Genomic DNA, 18,293 nt, shown 5'->3' with positions numbered 1-18,293 from the left:
CACTTCATCATTAGTCTAGAAGGCACAGCAGCATCTACACCCTCTGAGGAGACTGAGGCATGTAATGCTCCCCATCCCCATGCTAACCGCTTTCTACAGGAGACCCTACCACGACAAACCACCAACAGGATCACCAGGAAGGAAGGAGATGCAGGGGCTTCAGGACTAGAACTTCCAGGCTGTGAGTCTAATGAATATCCTGACACTAGGACAGATTACTGTTTACCTGTGCTGAGTTCTACATGTACTTTGAATTTCTTTTTAACTATTTGTGATATTTTGTTTTATATGTTTTGTGAGCACACTGTTCTGGAGGAACGTCTTGTTTGGTTGTTTTTTTGTACATCCAGATGACAATAACCTTGAATCTGAACTTGATATTTAAAGCAGAGGTTGATCAGTTCTTGATTATTAAGGGAGTCAAATATTACAGGGAGAAGGCAGGAAAATGGAGTTGAGAGGGCTAATAAATTATCCATGATAGAATAGTGGAGTAGACTTGATGAGCAGAATGGCCTAAATTTGCTCCAATGTCTTTTGGTCTTATTTAGTCTTTTGAATTTGTGCTTTACTACTCTGTTCAAAGTGTTGTCTGGAAGTTCTATAAGCTTCAGTGGTTTGTAAAAGTGAGGCATATGATCGTCACCAAAGCTAAGATTTAATTACATGAGTGATGTCAACAATCTTGGCCTTCTGCCTCAAGAACAATGGAAGGCTGAGTATTGACAGAATTAGAGGGTCGATGTGTGGGATGCAGGGTTGTAAGAAGTGTGTAAAACTAGAGCCCATTATTGTTAGGGAGTTACCTCGTAAATCAGTAGGCAATTGAGGACATTTCCCACAGAGCAGTGAAAATGGGTAACTTATCAGTGATGATTGAGGTTAATGGCAGCTGTGGAATTTAACTTCAGGACATAAAATTCATCCCACAATGTTATGCCAACCTTTAATTTATTCTAAGATTAATCGAACCATTCCCTTCCACATAGCTGTCCATTTTCCACTCATCCATCTGCCTATCCAAGAGTTTTTTTTTAAAATGCACATAACATACTGGACCAGAGGGGTTCCAGTATCCTTGTGGGCAGGTTGGCTAGAGTTGTTCGGGAGGCTTTAAACTAATGTGGCAGGGAGTTGGGAACCGGAGTGATAGATCTGAAGCTGAGGTAGCTGGTTTACATATAGATGCAATGTGTAGTGAGGAGAGGCTGTTAGAAGAGCAAAGTTGTAGTCAACAAGATGTAAAAGGTGGACTGTATCGAACAGAACTAAAGGTGTTGCATTTGAATGCACAGTCTACAGAATAAGATAGATGAACTTGTAGCACAGTTACAGATTCGCATGTATGATGTTGTAGGCCATCACTGAATCATGGTTGAAAGATTATATCTGGGATCTTAATGTCTCCAAGGATACACATTGTATGGAAAGGATAGGAAGGAAGGCAAGGGGGTCAGTGTTGCTCTGTTGGTAAACAATGAGATCAAATATTTAGAAAGAGGTGATGTAGGGTCTAAAGGTGTTGAATCATTATGGATAGAGCTAAGGAACTGCAAGGGTAAAAAGACCTTGATAGGAGGCGTACATGGACTCCCAAACAGGAGTAAGGATATCTACGAATTACAATGGGAGATAGAAAATGCATGCCAAAAGGGCAATGTTACAATAGTTACAATAGATTTCAATGTGTATGTCGATTGGGAAAATCAGGTGGTGCTGGATTCCAAGAGGGTGAATTTCTAGAATGCCTATAAGATGGCTTTTTAGAACCACTTGTGGTGGAACCCACTAGGGGATCAGCTATTCAGGATTGGGTGTTAGCAAATGAACTGGAATTGATTAGAGAGCTTAAGATAAAAGAACCCTTAGAGGAAAGTGTTCATATTTGAGAAGGAGATACTAAAGTCAGGTGCATCAGTATTACAGTGAAAGAAAGGGAGTCACAGAGGCATGAGAGAGGAGCTGGCCAGAATTGATTGGAAAATAACACTGGCAGGGATGATGGCAGAGCAGAAATGGCTGAAATTTCTGTAAGCAATTCAGAAGGCACAAGATATATACAGTTGACCTTTTTTTTTCTTTTTCAATCTTTTTATTATTATTATTATTAACATCAACATAAGATTAATACATAGTGGGATTACAAACTTACAAATTTAAACTGAACACGAAAGGATACACAAGCAATAGTTATGATATAATTAAGTCTTCCCAAATCATGAATGATACAAATAACATATAAACAAAGCAAAACTAAGTTATATCATAATATATATATTTTAAAAAAACAGAAAAGAGAAAAAGAAAAAAAATTATGCTAGAAAAACTAATCTAACAATGTAATAACTAATAAAGAGAAAAAAGAAAAAAGAGGAAACAAAATAATAATGAAAAATGGTGGCCCTCCTTATCTGCGAGTTTCACATTCAACCAACTGCGAATCGAGAAAACCCAGAAGTGTTCCCAGCACTTCTTGTTTGAGCATGTATAGAATTTTTTCTTGTCATTATTCCCTAAACAATGCAGTATAACAACTATTTACATAGCATTTATATTGTATTAGGTATTATAAGTAACCTAGAGATGATTTAAAGTATACGGGAGGATGTGCGTAGGTTATCGTGGATCAGGATCGAAAAAAATCGGAAATTCTCTTACTAAGTAAGTCAGAACAGGTACATCCGGTGTTATTTAGCGTCAGTTAGTCAAACATTTGTCTTAGCATATAGTATATATTTTACCTTCTATGCATATAAAACACTTAAACGTATGTATTTCAGTAATTAAACCACAGCGTTGCTTAGTAATAATTACAGCTTTCATTGGACAGACCTTTCTCACTTGATCCTTTAAAATTGTTCTGATCGTTGACCGACTATAGCCTAACGCTTTTCCAGTGACCGATGGCGTTTCACCTCTTTCCAGTAGCTTTATTATTTCCACTTTATTTTCAATCGTGATCGCGATTATTTTTGTGAACAGAAACAACGTGGATTCAGAACTCCGCCGGGTCCTAAAGTGCACCGCATTGAGACAGGTTAACTAAGGGACTTGAGCATCCATGTTTTTTGGTATCTGTGAGGGGTCCTGAAACCAATCCCTCGCGGATAAGAAGGCCCAACTGTACATATCAAAGAGGAAGCAGTATTCTGCAGGCACGATGACACAACAGTGGCTAGCGAGAAGTCAAAGCCGACATAAAAGCCAAAGAGAGGACATAATCAAAAATTAGTGGGAAGTGAGAGAATTGGAAAGCTTTTAAAAACCAATCGAACGTCATAAAGAAGGAGAAGATGGAATACGAAGGTAAGCTAGCCAATAATATTAAAGAGGATACCAAAAGTTTCTTCAGATGCATGAAGTGTAAAAGAGAGATGAGAGTAAGTATTGGTAAGATGGCAAATGATGCTGAAGAGGTAGTAATGGGAGACAAGGAAATGGTGGACAAACTGAATATTTTTCATCAGTTTTCACTGTGGAAGACACTAGCAGTTTCAGTCAGGGGTCATGGATGTGAAATTGTCATTACCAGAAAGGTTCCAAAGATAGATAAGTCACCTGGATCAGATGGTGTACACCCAGAATTCTGAAAGAAGTGGCTGAAGAGCTTGTGATGGAATTAGTAATGATCTTTTGAGAATCACTAGATTCTTGTCTAGTTCTGGAAGAAAGGAAAATTGCAAATGTCACACCACTCTTCAAGAAGAGAGGGACAGAAAGGAAACTATAGTTAGTTTGGCCTCAGTGGTTAGGAAGATGTTGGAGTCAATTATTAAGGATTAGGCATCAGGGTGCTTGTAGGCACATGGTAAGATAGCGGGTTTCCTCAAGGGAAAATCTTGCCTGACAACTGGAATTCCTTGAAGAAATAACATGCAGGATAGACAAAGGAGAATTAGTTGATCTTTTGAAAACCTAAATACAAAACACTTTTAGCAAGCTGCAATACATGAGGCTGCTTAACAAGTTACATGGTATTACAAGAATGATCCTAGCATGGATAAAGCATTAGCTGATTGGCAGGAGGCAATGAGTGGGAATGAAGGAAGCCTTTTCTGATTGGCTGCCAATAACTAATAGATATCCACAGGGATCTGTGTTGGGGCAGATTCTTTTTATGTTATACGTCAGGGATTTGGGTGATGGAATTGATGGCTTTGTGACCAAGTTTGCAGATGATAAGTATAGGTGGAGGGGCAGGTAGTTTTGTGGAAGTAGAGAGGATACAGAAGGACTTGGATTAGGTGAATGGGCAATGTGGCAGATGGAATACAGTGTAGGGAAGTGTATGGTCATGCACTTTGGTAGAAGAAATGAAAGGGTTGACTATCTTCTAAGTAGAGAAGAAACACAAAAATCTGAGGTACTTGGGAGTCCCTGTGCAGGATTCCCTGAAGGTTAATTTGCTGGTTGACTCTGTGGTGAGGAAGGTAAATGCGATGATAGTGTTCTTTCAAGAGGACTGGAATGTCAATGCAAAGATGTAATATTCAGACTTTGTAAAGCACTGGTGAGACCTTGCTTGGGACTATTGTGAGCAGCTTTTTGGGGCCTTATCTTAGGAAGGATATGCTGAAACTGGAGAGGGTTCAAAAGAGAGTCATAAAAAATTATTCCAGGATTGAAGGGCCTGTCATATGAAGAGAGTTTGATGGCTCGGTCTGTATTCACTGGAATTCAGAAGAATGAGGTGTGCCATAATTGAAACCTATCGAATGGTGAAAGGCCCTGATAAAAGAGTGGATGTTGAGGATGTTTCCTGTAGCAGATGAATCTAAGACCAGAGGACACAGCCTCAAAATAGAAGGGCGTCCTTTTAGAACGGAGATAAAGAGTGGTGAATCTGTGAAATTCTTTGCCACAGGCAGCTATGGAGGCCTAGTCTTTATGTAGAGGCTGATAGATTCATGGTTGTCAAGGCGTGAAGTGAAGGGATATGGGGAAAAGGCAGGAGATCGGGGCTAAGGGGACAATTGGATTAGCCATATCAAATGGCAGAATAGAGTTGATTGGGCCAAATGTCCCAATTCTGCTCCTATATCTTATGGTCTTGTGGTATCTACCTCACCATCACAAACAAGGCATTCCACGCACCGATCACTCTGTGTATATTAGTCCAGGGGTTCTTAAACTTTTATCCCATGGACACCAGGTCAGAAACCCTGTATGAGTCATATGCATCCTGGGAAAAAGTCTCTGGCTGTCCACTCAAGGTGGTATTATATTTAAAGACTTTGATAAATTTGCTGTGACTCATCTCTATTAAATCACCTCTCTGGTCGTTCAATAATTTACCTAGTTGGTCCTTTGTGACTCTAGATCTGCGAGGTTCACTTATATAGTAATAAGTCAGCTGAACCTTAGTGCACCACTTGGTATCAATCTATGAACTGAGTATGATGGGCAAAACGTCATCTGTAGTCCTACTCACAATATCAGGGCATTGCTGTCCATATTGGGGAAGCTGCCCCAACACTAGTGAAGCATCAGCCTCATTGTCATACTTGAAGAATCATTATTTTGTAAGAGTGCTGTCAATACCACCAGCATATATTTAGGCTACTTGACATAAGTCCCCAAACCTGTGTCCTATGCCGTCAAGGGCAGCGTCAAGATTGTGTTCCAAAGAACTCACCAAATTAAAAATATGATTATTCCATCTGAAACCTGGAACCCCATCTGCAACACCATCGTGAGAACCTTTAGGACTGCAGTTGCAGGGGTTAAAAGTGTTCACACTACCTTCTCAAAGACAATTACCAATTTGTAAATAAATCAGTAACTCCACCTGCAATTTTTATTTTATTAGATTCCAGCCCATAAGCTCTGAAAGAAAAGCAGTCAGGGGGAGAACATACAAACTCGTTAGCAACAGAATTGATCCTGAAGTCTCTGGCCCTGTAATAGTGCTACAGAAATTATTTTTTTTAAAGCCTCTTTGGTTAAAAACAGCGTAATTGTAGAAATATGGGGAGGTGTGATCTTGCATTGTTGTTACCTAGTCTTGAGGAGCTGCACTGTTCAATGATTAAAGCACTAGTCAGTGTCTGATCATTTTTATTTTACAGTTACGACAAGTCCAACAAAGACTCTTTACGTGATGTCCGATGCTAAGATGTCTGCTCTCACGAAATCTATCATCACTCCTCTGGAAATCTCACCTCAAAGATCTCTGGGGACTCCACCTTTGAACGCGGCGAGTCCAATGCTGAACCCCTCCATCAGCAGCTCCAGTATGATGCTCTCCAAAGCAGGACCCGTCCTCCGGAGCTCCTCCAGCAGCACCAACTTAACACTGGGCAAGAGTGAAGTGAAACCTGCCTCTGGAGGGGAACGATTCAGCCTGACAAAGAGCCAAGGCTCGGTGGCTGCAAGTACAGAGACCGTGGGTAAAGTGCCCTCTGTGATGGACCAAGGTAGCACTATCATCCACACCACAGAAACTCCTTGCCTCGTGACCAGTGCACAGCAGTTACCATGACTCCCACAGAATAGTGGGAAATGTACAGAGACAATGATTTGCGTATTCCTTATTTTTGTAATATTTTATTGCGTACATCGGACCCTGTAGTAGATGCTTGTTTTGTTGACTCCAGCTCTCACTCGATCATCCCTGCAAGAGGGGCCAAATGAGATTTCTTTCCTGCTCCCTTCACACCACCAGGGAGTAGAACAAGCAATCTAAGTTGGAAGGGAGTTGGCAGTAAGCCCCTACAGCACTGACATTTCTACTGTCGCTAAGAAATAAACACCAGGAAAACATTGCTTGTGGATGTAAGATTCATTTAATATTTATATTTCTGTAAACAATACAGTACACTAGTGGGCAAGCTGCCCTAGGAGTGATTAACATCGGGTCCCGAACCATGCAGTAAGATTCATTCAGTGTTGGTGAGGTACGAGCTTGTAATGAGCCCCACAAGATGGACAGCGTTGAGTCTCGCCCTCATGAAGCCAGAACCAGATGACAGAAGTGTTGTCCTCCTCACCTGCAGAAACAAAGCTCTCTGTCAATACTCTGCTCCTGTTCAGATCATTGCAATAATATCCATTGGGCTCTTGTGTAGCAAACAGCTTCTCAATCACAAAATACCAAGTAATAACAGCCTTGGAGATAAAGCATTTTCTAGTCAATCATTCATAAAGTGATTCAATCTTAGTAACTAAAATTGGCCTAGTTGCTGTGACATTCTAACCTCCTGCATTCCTATAAAAATTCTGACTTCATTCACTGACAGTGTTGAACCTGCCCCAGTAGTAAATTAATACACAGAACTTTGGGGGATGAATTAAAATGTTCAGGGGAGAAACACAGGGGCAACATTCCAGTCAATCAGGACGTAATGACCTGTAATTAATTTTCATGTTCTTTAGGGATGGTGCAGTCACCATGGTAAATAGAAAAATGCCCAATAGCTCTGGAAAACGTGTGTACTGGCTCTTTGCCACACAGGCTGATGTATGTTCAGCTGCAGCAGAGAGACCTGATTATCGTATCTCACCTGCTCTCAGATCCACCCTCAACAATTTGCAAAACATTAACCTCATCCATTACAAACACAGACTCTGCAGGTTAGGCAGCATTTACAGAAAAGAGTCCCTTTACCAGGACCAGAAAGGAAAGAAGCAAAGGCAAGAGTAAGATGGGGAGGGGGGGGGGGGGGGGGACTGATGGCCACCTGAGAAGGGAAGCTGAATGGGGAAAAAAAATGGGAGATTGGAGAAATTATCGGAAGTTACAGAAACTGATGCTGGTGCTATCATGCTGAAGGATATCCATATGGAATAACTGACAGTGTTACTTACACACACAGCCCACGAGCCTCTTGTTGGTGATTGATGGGACAATGTGAGGATCACTCTTCGTCCCAGCATACTCCTTTGGTTTCAGTACGTTGTATGGATCCTGAAAGAAAAGATGAGACCAAGTCACATACACTGCAGTGCTAGCTCACTATTTCTAGGCCAGTGAGGCAAATAGCCTGTTTCAAACTCAAGGCAGCGGCATATTGACACTAAATAGTGTACCTTCATTGGGTTACACACAAGCTATAACTATGAGAAAGAGAAGGCAATGCACAGCAGGCTGGAACAAATGAGGTAGAGAATACGGAAGACAGAAATCAGGAGGACTGACCTAACAGAAGGCATGAGGTTGCTCCAGCAGACAAGGTGAAAGAGAATTTTAAGGGCTTCTACAGATATTAAGGGCAAAAGGATAGCAAGCTACAAAACTGGTCCTCTGGAAGATCAGAGTGGTAATCTATGTGTGCAGCTGAAATAGGGGACTATCTTAAATGGATTTTTATATTACTGTGAAGTAGTAAACTGAATTAGACATTGGCTTCGCTGAGGAAGCTTGGGAGTGGTTATAGATGGTTGCCTCTACTGCGGATTGGAGACCTCTGACTAGTGGTATGCCACGGGGGTCAATGCTGGGTCTGTAGTTGTTTGTCATCTATACCAACGATTTGGATGATGCGTAGTAACCTGGATCAGCAAATTTTGCCAAAGACACCAAGACTGGGGTGTAGTGGACAGCGGGGAACACTGCTAAAGCTTTCAGCAGGATCTGGACCAGCTGGAAACATGGGATGAAAATGGCAGGTGGAATTTAATGCAGACAAGTGCAAGGTATTGCACTTTGGGAGGACCAACTAAGGTAGGACTTGCACAGTGAAGAGTTGGACACAGGAGTGCAACGGAACAAAGGGATCTAGGAACACATCCGTAATTCCTTGAGTCATAGGTAAAGAAAGCTTTTAGCATATTGGCTTCCATAAGTCAATGTACTGAGTACCAATCCTGGTAGTTCTGGCCCGAAACGTCATTCATTTCTATAGATGCTGCCTGACCTGCTGATTTCCTCCAGCATTTTGTGCGCACTGCTTTGGACTTCCAGCATCTGCAGACTTGCTTGTGCTACTGACTACAAGAGTTGGGATGTTATGTTGAAATTGTATAAGATGTTGTTGAGGCCTAATTAGGCATATTACATGTAGTTTCAGTCACCTACCTAAAAGAAAGATGCAGAAGATTGAGGAGAGATTTGATAGGGGTAGACAAAATTATGAGGGGTATAGATGGGGTAAATGCAAGCAGGCTTTTTCCACAGAGATTGTGTGAGACTACTAGAGGACTTAAGGTTTAGTGTGAAAGATGAAATGTTTACAGGGAACCTGAGGGGGAATTTCTTCACTCGGGACGGTAAAGTGAGGAACGAGCTGGTGAATCCAGGGTCAATTTCAACATTTAAGAAAAAAAATTGGATAGGTACAGAATGGGAGGGCTATGGTCTGGATGAAAGTCAATGGGACTATGCAGATTAATGGTCCAACACACTAGATGGGCTGAAGAGCCTGTTCTGTGACCATCACATTGACAACCGGGCTCAATGAGACAGGATGGTCAAGGATGCACAGCCCAGCTGACCAGGGAAAGTGTGAAGGACCTTCAACCAGCAAATATCGAACTGGTACCTGTCTCACTCACCTGGAATTTCACATATCGTGAGGCAAAGAGATAGCGGACAGGCAGTCATTTATCTCAGGGTCAAAATGGCTAATGCATAGCTTTTCGAGGAAAGTATAGGGTGTAGGTTGGAGATTGTTTTATATGCAGAGTGTTAGGTGCAGGGAACATGCTGCCAGAGGTGGCGGAAGCAGATGCATTTAAGAGACTCAGACAGGCACATGGATGATAGCAAAATGAAGGGCTATGTAGGAGAGAAGGGTTAGATTAATCTTACAGCAGATTAAAAGGTCAGCACATCTCAGGCCAAAGGGCCTGTGCTTGCTGTTCTACGTACAGGCCCAGGCCACTAATCAACCCCCCGATGCACTACAATCCCAGCTCCTTTGTTTCTAACTTTGTCTGTTGTATATTACCTGGAAAACTGCCAGGATTGTGTACATACCTTCCCGGTTTTCATAGCCTGCATAATTATCTTTTCCAGTCCTGTCGCCTGTTCCTCGTCAGTAGGAATGCCTGCAGTTTCGAGAGGGAGAGCACACCAAAGGTCAGTATCTATATACACACGCTCAGCACAGGGACAGTGAGGCAGGTGATGCCCATGGTCTTGATCAGAGCAAGTGCATCTTCCCAGTTAAACCACACCCCTAAAAGCAATTCAGAATAAAGGAAAAACAACACTTCAATTTTCATTCCACAACGTCTCAGAGCCGGAGGTGGCATCAGGTCTGCCCTAACCAATATGAATTCTGCCATTGCCTCAAATGCCAGGTGCTAAAAGATCTGACTACTTCTGTGCCCTCAAAAATCCTCATTTTTTAATCAAGCTACTGCAAACGATCTTGCAGTGTTTCCTCCAAATCAGCCTTTAAATTTAGATTTTCTCTATTCTTGATCCTGCAACTGCCCTTGATTTCCAGACTAATTACTGTAACCAAACCATTGCAACTTTGATAAAATTGTAACATTTCCTTCCTGTGGGTCTGGAAAACTCCTTGCCCCATTTGAATACAGTTAGTAAAATTTAAACTCATAAGAAAAATCAGGGAGATTGAAATACTCAACAGAGACTGGTTCAACCTACACCAACCGTATGGAAAATTACCATTACCATTCAGTTTTTACCTAATTACCATTCAGTTTGGTAACTGAATTACCAAAGGGGTTATTCTGTCCCAGCATTTTACCCAATGCAATCAACTACTAACTGTGATCTCACTAAAACCCCAACTCTCAATCAATCCTGGGGTCAGAAGCCTAAGCCAGCAAGAGTAGGCAGTGCAGGAAAAACAGCCAGGAGGTCTACTCATCAGGAGCAGAGTTAGACCTTTTGGCCTGCACAGTTTGTGCTGCCTGTCTTGCTAAGCAAGTAAGACATTAATTACATGTCTTGCTATTGGCTTCCAGAGCCATCAGAGGCAATAAATTCCGGATTCAGTACCCTTTGGCTAAAGAAATTCCTCCTCATCGCTGTTCTAAAGGGACACATTCAGAGGCTATGCCCTCTGGTCCTAGACTCTCTCACTACCGGAAAAATGTTCTCCACGTCCATTCTCTCAGGCCTTTCAATATAAGATCGACTGTTTTGTGCTGTTGTCTCTCTTCCTGGGAACATCCTTCAGTGGGTAATGGCATTCTCCATTTTGGTGGGAATACCTTTACTCTTCCCCTGGAGCCAAATGCAGACGAAGAGCAGAGACCTGGCACCTCTCCAACCTGACCCAAGCACATCTCACATTCAGCACCGTCAGTACGCCACACTCCTCCGTCTGTTAGTACTAACACCCAGTTAGGAGCCTGAGAAGCTCAACAAAATGCAGCAGTAGAAAGCAGACAGCCACAGCGTGAGGATTATATCATCCGTGAGGCAGATTGTTACAACATTAGCAATCCAGAGGCAAAATCAATTTGCACGGTGATAGCGTGAAATTCAATGAAATTTTAAAAACCACATCACTAATGACCATAAGACTATCACATCACGTAAATACTATCTGATTCACCAATGCCCTTCAAGTAAAAGACTCCACTTTTACTTAGCCTGGCATCTCTGTACCCAGTAATGTGGCTACCTTGATCTATTGTCAAGCTGTCCATCAAAACCCCAACATAAATCCAAGATCAGAATATCAACCCACATACCAAATCTGGACACAGAAAATTTGATCCCTACCAAAGTCAACCTCTTACAAACATGAAGTGGGTATTGGCACTTAGTAGAACCAATTCACAGATCTGTCAATCACAATGTTATTATAATCAACATTACATAGAGCGCTGCCAGACATTAGCTCATCAAGTCCATACCAGACTATTATTCTGCCCATCATGAGCCTGACTCCTTCAGAATTCTCGGGTACAACTTGAGCAGGGTAGACCATTCATTCGAGGGGTATAGTTAGGTCAAAGTACTTAAGGAATCCCTCAACACTGACTGACATCCCAAGGAGTCTCCTAAACACAAATTCTGCAGATGCTGCAAATCTTCAGCAACACACACAAAATGCTGCAGGAACTCAGCAGGTCAAACAGCAGCTATGGAAAGCCTTCTGATGAAATTTGGACAAAAATGGCCTATCAACCACCTGTCATCCTCCCTCAGCTGTTAATGTTGAAGCAGCATTAAGGCTGAAGAGTGTATTTAGGTGACGGACTTCAACTCCCATCAGCAAACGTGCCTCAGTCATACATCAGTGTAAGTGGCTATATGCCAAAAGGCAGTCACCAGAAGAGCCCGTAGGCTGTGGTGAGTGAATCTACCTGACCCCAACCTCGCTCCTGCTACAGAAAGGGCAACCACTGCACAGTACTTGTAGAGATGCGCCCCATCTCCATACTTCCACCAGGTAGTGTCACAACATGGTACAAGCGATGGGTTCATAGTCCACAAGGCTGATGGAAACTCTGAATTAAGAGCGGAGCTGTTTCCCACCCCAGCCATAAGCCTCGTGACCCTGAATACCCATTGCCTCCCATTACTATCAAAGGACCAACCTGAGTTCAATGGGTTACAGATACTAAGGATGAGGAACAGTTCTACATGCATACTGAACAGCAAAAGCAACATGCAATGGGCAGAGCTAAGTGATCCAAACATTCTGACAAAAGCTCTGCAGTCTTACCACAAAGAAGAAAATCTGCAGGTGCTGGAACACACACAAAACGCTGGAGGAACTCAGCAGGCCAGGCAAATGTTCCAGGCTGAGACCCTTCACCCTTACCATGTCTAGTGGGGCGACAATTACATGCCTGCAGCTCTAAAGGAATCCTTATATTCAACAATGTGCAGATCAGCATGGGAGTAACAAAGACAGGGCAAAGCTCCTCCAACCCAGTTTGGCCAGAAATGCTGTGGACGGCCTTTATCCGCTTGTTCCTGATGGCTTCACCATCGCTGAAGACAGTTCCAGGCGATGGCTGAGAACAACGAATGCAAATGGAACTGAGAACAGTCAGCCCCACTCTAATGCTAGATTTAGAACATACAGGCCCTTCAGCAATTTTGACTTGCTCTCAGTCCAATCTAAACATTTTCCCCCAAATAACCTATTTTCCAATCACCTACGTGCCTTTCTCAAATGTTCCTATTGCATCTGCCTCTGCCACCATTAAATTCCAGAATTAACCAATAGTCAGTGAACCGTTTCCTGTATACAGTACTGTGCAAAAGTCTTAGGCACTATATTATTTTTATATATATATAGACCTAAAGTGCTTAAAACTTTTGTACGAAACTGTATTTGTCAATATGGAGCAGAGAGTGATTTTATAAATCTGGCATGAGCAAAGGATGTCGAAAATGGCGAGGAGCACCACGGGAGGGGTGTGGGAGAGGTGGCAGAGAAGAAGTACCAGGAGCAGGGGGTGGCAGGGGTGCAGACACAGCCAGCCTGGAGACACCAGGCAAGGTCATTTGATTCCAAATAATTAATTCATTTATCACTACAAAGTGGCTCTCTGGTGCTTCCCGCTCCTTCCACTCTCTCTTCCTCTTTTCCCCACCATAATACCCCCCTTTCCCACTCTCATTCCACAAGAGACCCATATCAGAATCAGGTTTATCAATCACATGAATTTTCTGTTATGGCAGCTGTACAGTACAATACATAAAATTACTGCAGTGCTGTGCAAAGTCTTAGGCACCCGAACACTATATATGAGCCTAAGACGTGAATAGTACTGTATTACAACACTGCTATCTGACTCAGCGTAATCTTGTTCACACCGAGCAGAAATCAGACCAATTGGTCTACCGCACACCCATCGGCAAAATTGGGCTAATGTTGTCAACAGTGTATCAAAAATATCACTTAACAATAACCTCTCCACCATAACCACTTCACAGCTGTGGTCCAAACACAGAAGCAATGAGCTGAATTCGAAAGGTGGAGTGGGGGCGACGGCAGCCTTTCACAAGAGTGTGGTGGACACAGACAAGAGTTCTCCCCACCACTGAGGACATTTAAATAGAGTACTGCCCACACCCAGGCGATGCTCTCCTCTCACTGCCGCCATGGGGGGTGGAGGGGGACAGAAACTTTCAGGTGCCACACGACCAGGTCCTACAACCATTAGGCTCCTGAACTGGCATAGGTAACTCCAATCGCCACTACAGATTCTACAGCCTACAGGTTTTTTCAACTCGTTCTCAGCATCTGCATAGTCTGTCATCTTTTGAACAAAGGTCAGTCTGTGTTTATTTGGTGTATTTTATTTCTTTTTCCCTATGAATGTCTGCAAGAAAATGAATCTCAGGGTCATACATGTACTTTAAGAAATTTACTTTGAACTTTTGAGTGTGGCATCAAGGAGCTCGACACCAATTCTTAGCAACACTGAAGCCAATGGCCATTCCAAAAGGAAGATTAAACAGTTGCTAGGTCACTGCTGCACAGGTTCTTCAATACAATATCCAAGCCACCCCACCCCCCCAAAACATCTTCAACTGCTTTACAAAGAACCTTTGCAATGACAATGCAATGTTGAATCCTACTCTTGTTTCTCAGAAAGTGAATAAGACACAGCCTGAATGTCCAGGCCCAGACTGTTTAAGCACAAATGTCATGTACTGACCAACTTCTTTGGAGTGTATTATATGTGTATCCCAGTGGCCACTTTATTAGTTACAGTACCTCCTGTATCTAGTAAGGTGGCCACTAATTGTATGCTTGTGGTCTCCTGCTGCTGTAGTCCATCCACTTGTGCATTCAGATCAACTCGTCCACACACCACCGTTGTGATGTATAACCATACATATTTGAGTTACTGTCAGCTTGAACCAGTCTGGCCATTCCCCTCTGACGTCTCCATTAACAAGGTGTTTTCACCCACAGAAACACCTCTCACAATATTTTTTGCAACATTCTCTGTAAAATATTAAAGAGACCATTGTGAGTGAAAATCCTAAGAGACCAGCAGTTTGTGATACTCAAACCATCCAGTGTGGCAAAAACTCAATCACCCCACAGTCAAAGTCACTTAGATCACATTTCTTCCCCACTCTGTCTGGCCAATAACTAAACCTCTTGAACATGTCTACGTGCTGTTATGCACCAAGTTGGCTGGTTAAATATTTGCATTAATGTGCAGATGCACAGGTGTACCTAATTATGAGTGTGTCACCACGTACTAACCTGAGATTCATTGTCCTGCAAACTTCAAATCCTACCTCTGCCAGTATTGTTATCGTTAGCAAAGAAAAAACTGAAGACTGGACATAGCTTGGATAATGAAAGGCACCAAAGGTATGATTGATAAAAATCAAAATATAGCAACAGACAGAACCTATTTAAGAAGGTTCAAGAAAACGCATGATTTGGAAATCCATTTTGCAAGTCTTCACCAGACAGGAAATGACTAACATCTCAAAGTAGCCGTACACTGGATGTTATGCACAGGCAGAAACTGCAGTCATGGGGGGACTGGTAATTGTTGGAGATGCAGGCTCACAGTTCTCCACGATGGCGTTTCTAGCAATGCAGCTAATGAATTCCTTTTAATTTTCCAAAATCACCTAGATCCAGGGAAGTTCTTATTGGACTGGAAAATAGCAAATGCAACTCCTTTATTTCAAAAAATGGAGGGAAACACCAGTCAAAATGGAAACTTTAAAAGCCATTCACAGATAGTATAACTGAATATTTTTTTAAAAAACAAAGGGACCTTTTACAATGGCTATGTGAATTTTAACCTGTTTAAAGATCTTTGAAGTAACAAGCTGTGAATAAACAGAACTGATAGAATACTGAAGGTTTCCATTTGATAAGGAAGGACTACAAAAGCTATTGCAGAAGATAAAAGCTTAGGATAAAATAGTAACACGTAGGTGTGGATAAATGACTGAATGGCTAAAAGAAGGTTCTTTTTCTGCAAGATGTGTACCAGAAGGAAACCAGGTAGGGTCTTCAATATAAATAAAAGACGAAGGAAGACACTAAAGGAATGGTTGATAGATTTGCAAATGACACAAAGGTCAGTAGCGAAGAGAACCATAAGAGACTACAAAGAGATGGAGACAGATGGAGTGAGAGAGTAAAGAAGTGGCAAAGGGACCATAACAAAATGTGAAAATGTCCATTTTGGCAAGAAAATTAAAAGTAGATAGCAGATCACAAAGCTTTGAGACACAGAGGAACACAAATGGGCAAGCCTGTGTATAATTTGCAGGTTGCAGGGAGAGAATAAATCATTATCTATCACTTAGCAAAATGAGTACAAAAGTTGGAAGGATATGGTTCAATCTGAAGTCAAAGCCCATTGCAGGCCTGGAGGCCTGTTTTGGTGCTGGAGGCATGACAGAGCGAGAATTTCAATGTACATATGATAACTAAACAAATCAGAATCAGCTGTATAAGAACCACATCTGGGAGACTGCGTTCAGTATTGCTTTTCTTAAAGGTGTTAATAAGCAGTTCAGGTTTATTAAACTAACTTCTAAAATGGAAAGATGGTCTTATGAGGGACAGTTGGCCCACTATTGCTTGGAAAGAATACTAGATTGAAATATTCCCAGTAGTCTCGACAGTTTGCATGTAGTGGAGGCTTCCTCCGTGGGCTAAGATGCTAAGGATTATTCTGCAGAAACCTGCAGGCACCCATTTACAATGGCAAGTCACATTTTAATTTCACTCAAAGGGCTGAGAGACGTCAAAGCACTCCTTAAAGTGGAGACAGACTCTTTCAATATTTCAAACAGTCATTGACAAATTCATGGAAAAAAAGAAAAATACTACAAAAAGATGGCATTACAGTTTAAACCATAATTGGATCAGCTATGACTTTAAATGTCAAAGCCCACCCTAGTTTTGTACTGTTACAAGGTGCAGCTTGCCCAAACTCTCTCACCACTCAGCTTCAACAATCAGTCTCCCTTTCCACCCACCCAACCAACACCCCCCATGACCCCACTCAGGACACCCGCACATCCAACCGACCCCCTGGGCCTCCCACGTTCACTCCCTCCCATCAACCATCATTCCCGCCTCATCGCCAGCTCCCTCCAACACAGGTCACCCACACATCCAACCAACTCCCTGGGCCACTCATATACACTCCCTCCAGCCCCTCATTCCCTCCCCATCCTCACTACCCCACTCAGGTCACCCACACATCCAACCAACTCCCTGGGCCACTCACATACATTCCCTCCAGCCCCTCATTCCCTCCCCATCCTCACTACCCCACTCAGGTCACCCAACCGAACCCATGGGCCTCTCAGATACACTACCTCCAGCCCCTCATTCCCTCCCCATCCTCACTACCCTACTCAGGTCACCCAACCGAACCCATGGGCCTCTCAGATACACTACCTCCAGCCCCTCATTCCCTCCCCATCCTCACTACCCCACTCAGGTCACCCAACCGACCCCATGGGCCTCTCACATACACTCCCTCCAGCCCCTCATTCCTTCCTTCCACCCATCATTCTCGCCCCATCACCACCTCTCCCCGAGCGGTTCCTTTCCAGTTTCCGGCTGGTGACCTTCAGGCCTAGGCCTTGCTCTCGACAAAGGCCCTCGGTCGCCTCTCCTTTCTCACTTACCGCCGGATGCCAGCCGCCGACCGGGGACGCGGCCCATGCCCAGGGCAGAGCCGGTTGCTCGGGTCGCCACCAGCCCCAGGCCCCGCCGCCCACTGAGCAAACCCAACACCGATGCCGCTCGTGCCGCCATCTTCCCCTCAGAGTAGGCCCCACCTCCTCGCTCCGCCCCACGTGATCATCGCGTCGCTCTCTTCCCCTCGAGGCCTGTGATTGGTTGGCTGGTGGACAAGCCGCCCATGTGATCGACCAGACACCCGCCTACTCCCCAAGGTACTCCGATTGGTTGGCTGGTTGCCTAGCGACCAGGCGGCGGCTGTTGAGCAGGCGCAGGAGACCGGACTGTCAATAGAGTCCCGTGTTCGATTCCCACTCGCGACGCTTCCTGCGTGGATTTCTCAGCTCTTGTATCCTCCCACATCCCGGGACTGGGTAGGAGAATCCTGGAGCATGTTCGGGAAAAGTCGTTACAGGACAATGGAGCTGTCCGGAAAGCTGATATCGGACTGACGGGCCAAAGAGCCTCAAAGGCAAAGTAAATGTATTATCAAAGTACGAATATGCTACCGTTATCTTGAGATTCATTGTCTTGCAGGCATTATTCGAGAATTAGAATCAATTGATCACATGTACATTGAAATGCATCGTTTGCTATAAGGGTGTGCTGGGGGGAATCCCACAAGTATCGCCATACTTACAGGAAAATAACTAAATACAATGAAAAACACGCGCCACAGTTCCCGAGAAGATGTTTGATGGCGTAGCTGGACAGAGAGAGTTGGAA

The 18,293-nt window shown here is 43.3% G+C and overlaps 2 protein-coding genes across 3 annotated transcripts in view; one reads left to right on the top strand and one right to left on the bottom strand.

Annotated features, from left to right (window-relative positions):
• The window catches only part of kansl3 (KAT8 regulatory NSL complex subunit 3), a 58,188-nt gene extending 51,433 nt beyond the window's left edge, over positions 1-6,755 (top strand). Inside the window, exon 22 of one of the 2 annotated variants that reach the window (XM_059967792.1) lies at positions 6,069-6,755. In XM_059967792.1, the coding sequence (XP_059823775.1) occupies positions 6,069-6,481 (413 nt within the window). In that variant the 3' untranslated portion in view covers positions 6,482-6,755. The remainder of the gene's footprint in view (positions 1-6,068) is intronic. The other variant, XM_059967800.1, reaches the window with a different exon arrangement.
• An 11-nt stretch (positions 6,756-6,766) lies between these two features.
• Positions 6,767-17,682, bottom strand: LOC132393060 (cytochrome c oxidase subunit 5B, mitochondrial-like). The gene is made up of 4 exons (XM_059967810.1): positions 17,513-17,682; positions 9,917-9,987; positions 7,807-7,906; positions 6,767-6,989 (listed from the first exon to the last, which is right to left on the bottom strand). The coding sequence occupies exons 1-4, from the start codon at positions 17,640-17,642 to the stop codon at positions 6,883-6,885; spliced, it is 408 nt and encodes a 135-aa protein (XP_059823793.1). The 5' UTR covers positions 17,643-17,682; the 3' UTR covers positions 6,767-6,882.
• Between the last annotated feature and the right edge of the window lie 611 nt (positions 17,683-18,293).

Source organism: Hypanus sabinus, chromosome 1, assembly GCF_030144855.1.
Source record: "Hypanus sabinus isolate sHypSab1 chromosome 1, sHypSab1.hap1, whole genome shotgun sequence".
Taxonomy (NCBI): domain Eukaryota; kingdom Metazoa; phylum Chordata; class Chondrichthyes; order Myliobatiformes; family Dasyatidae; genus Hypanus; species Hypanus sabinus.
The sequence above is the reverse complement of the archived record's forward strand: the minus strand, read 5'-3'. Positions and strand labels throughout refer to the sequence as shown.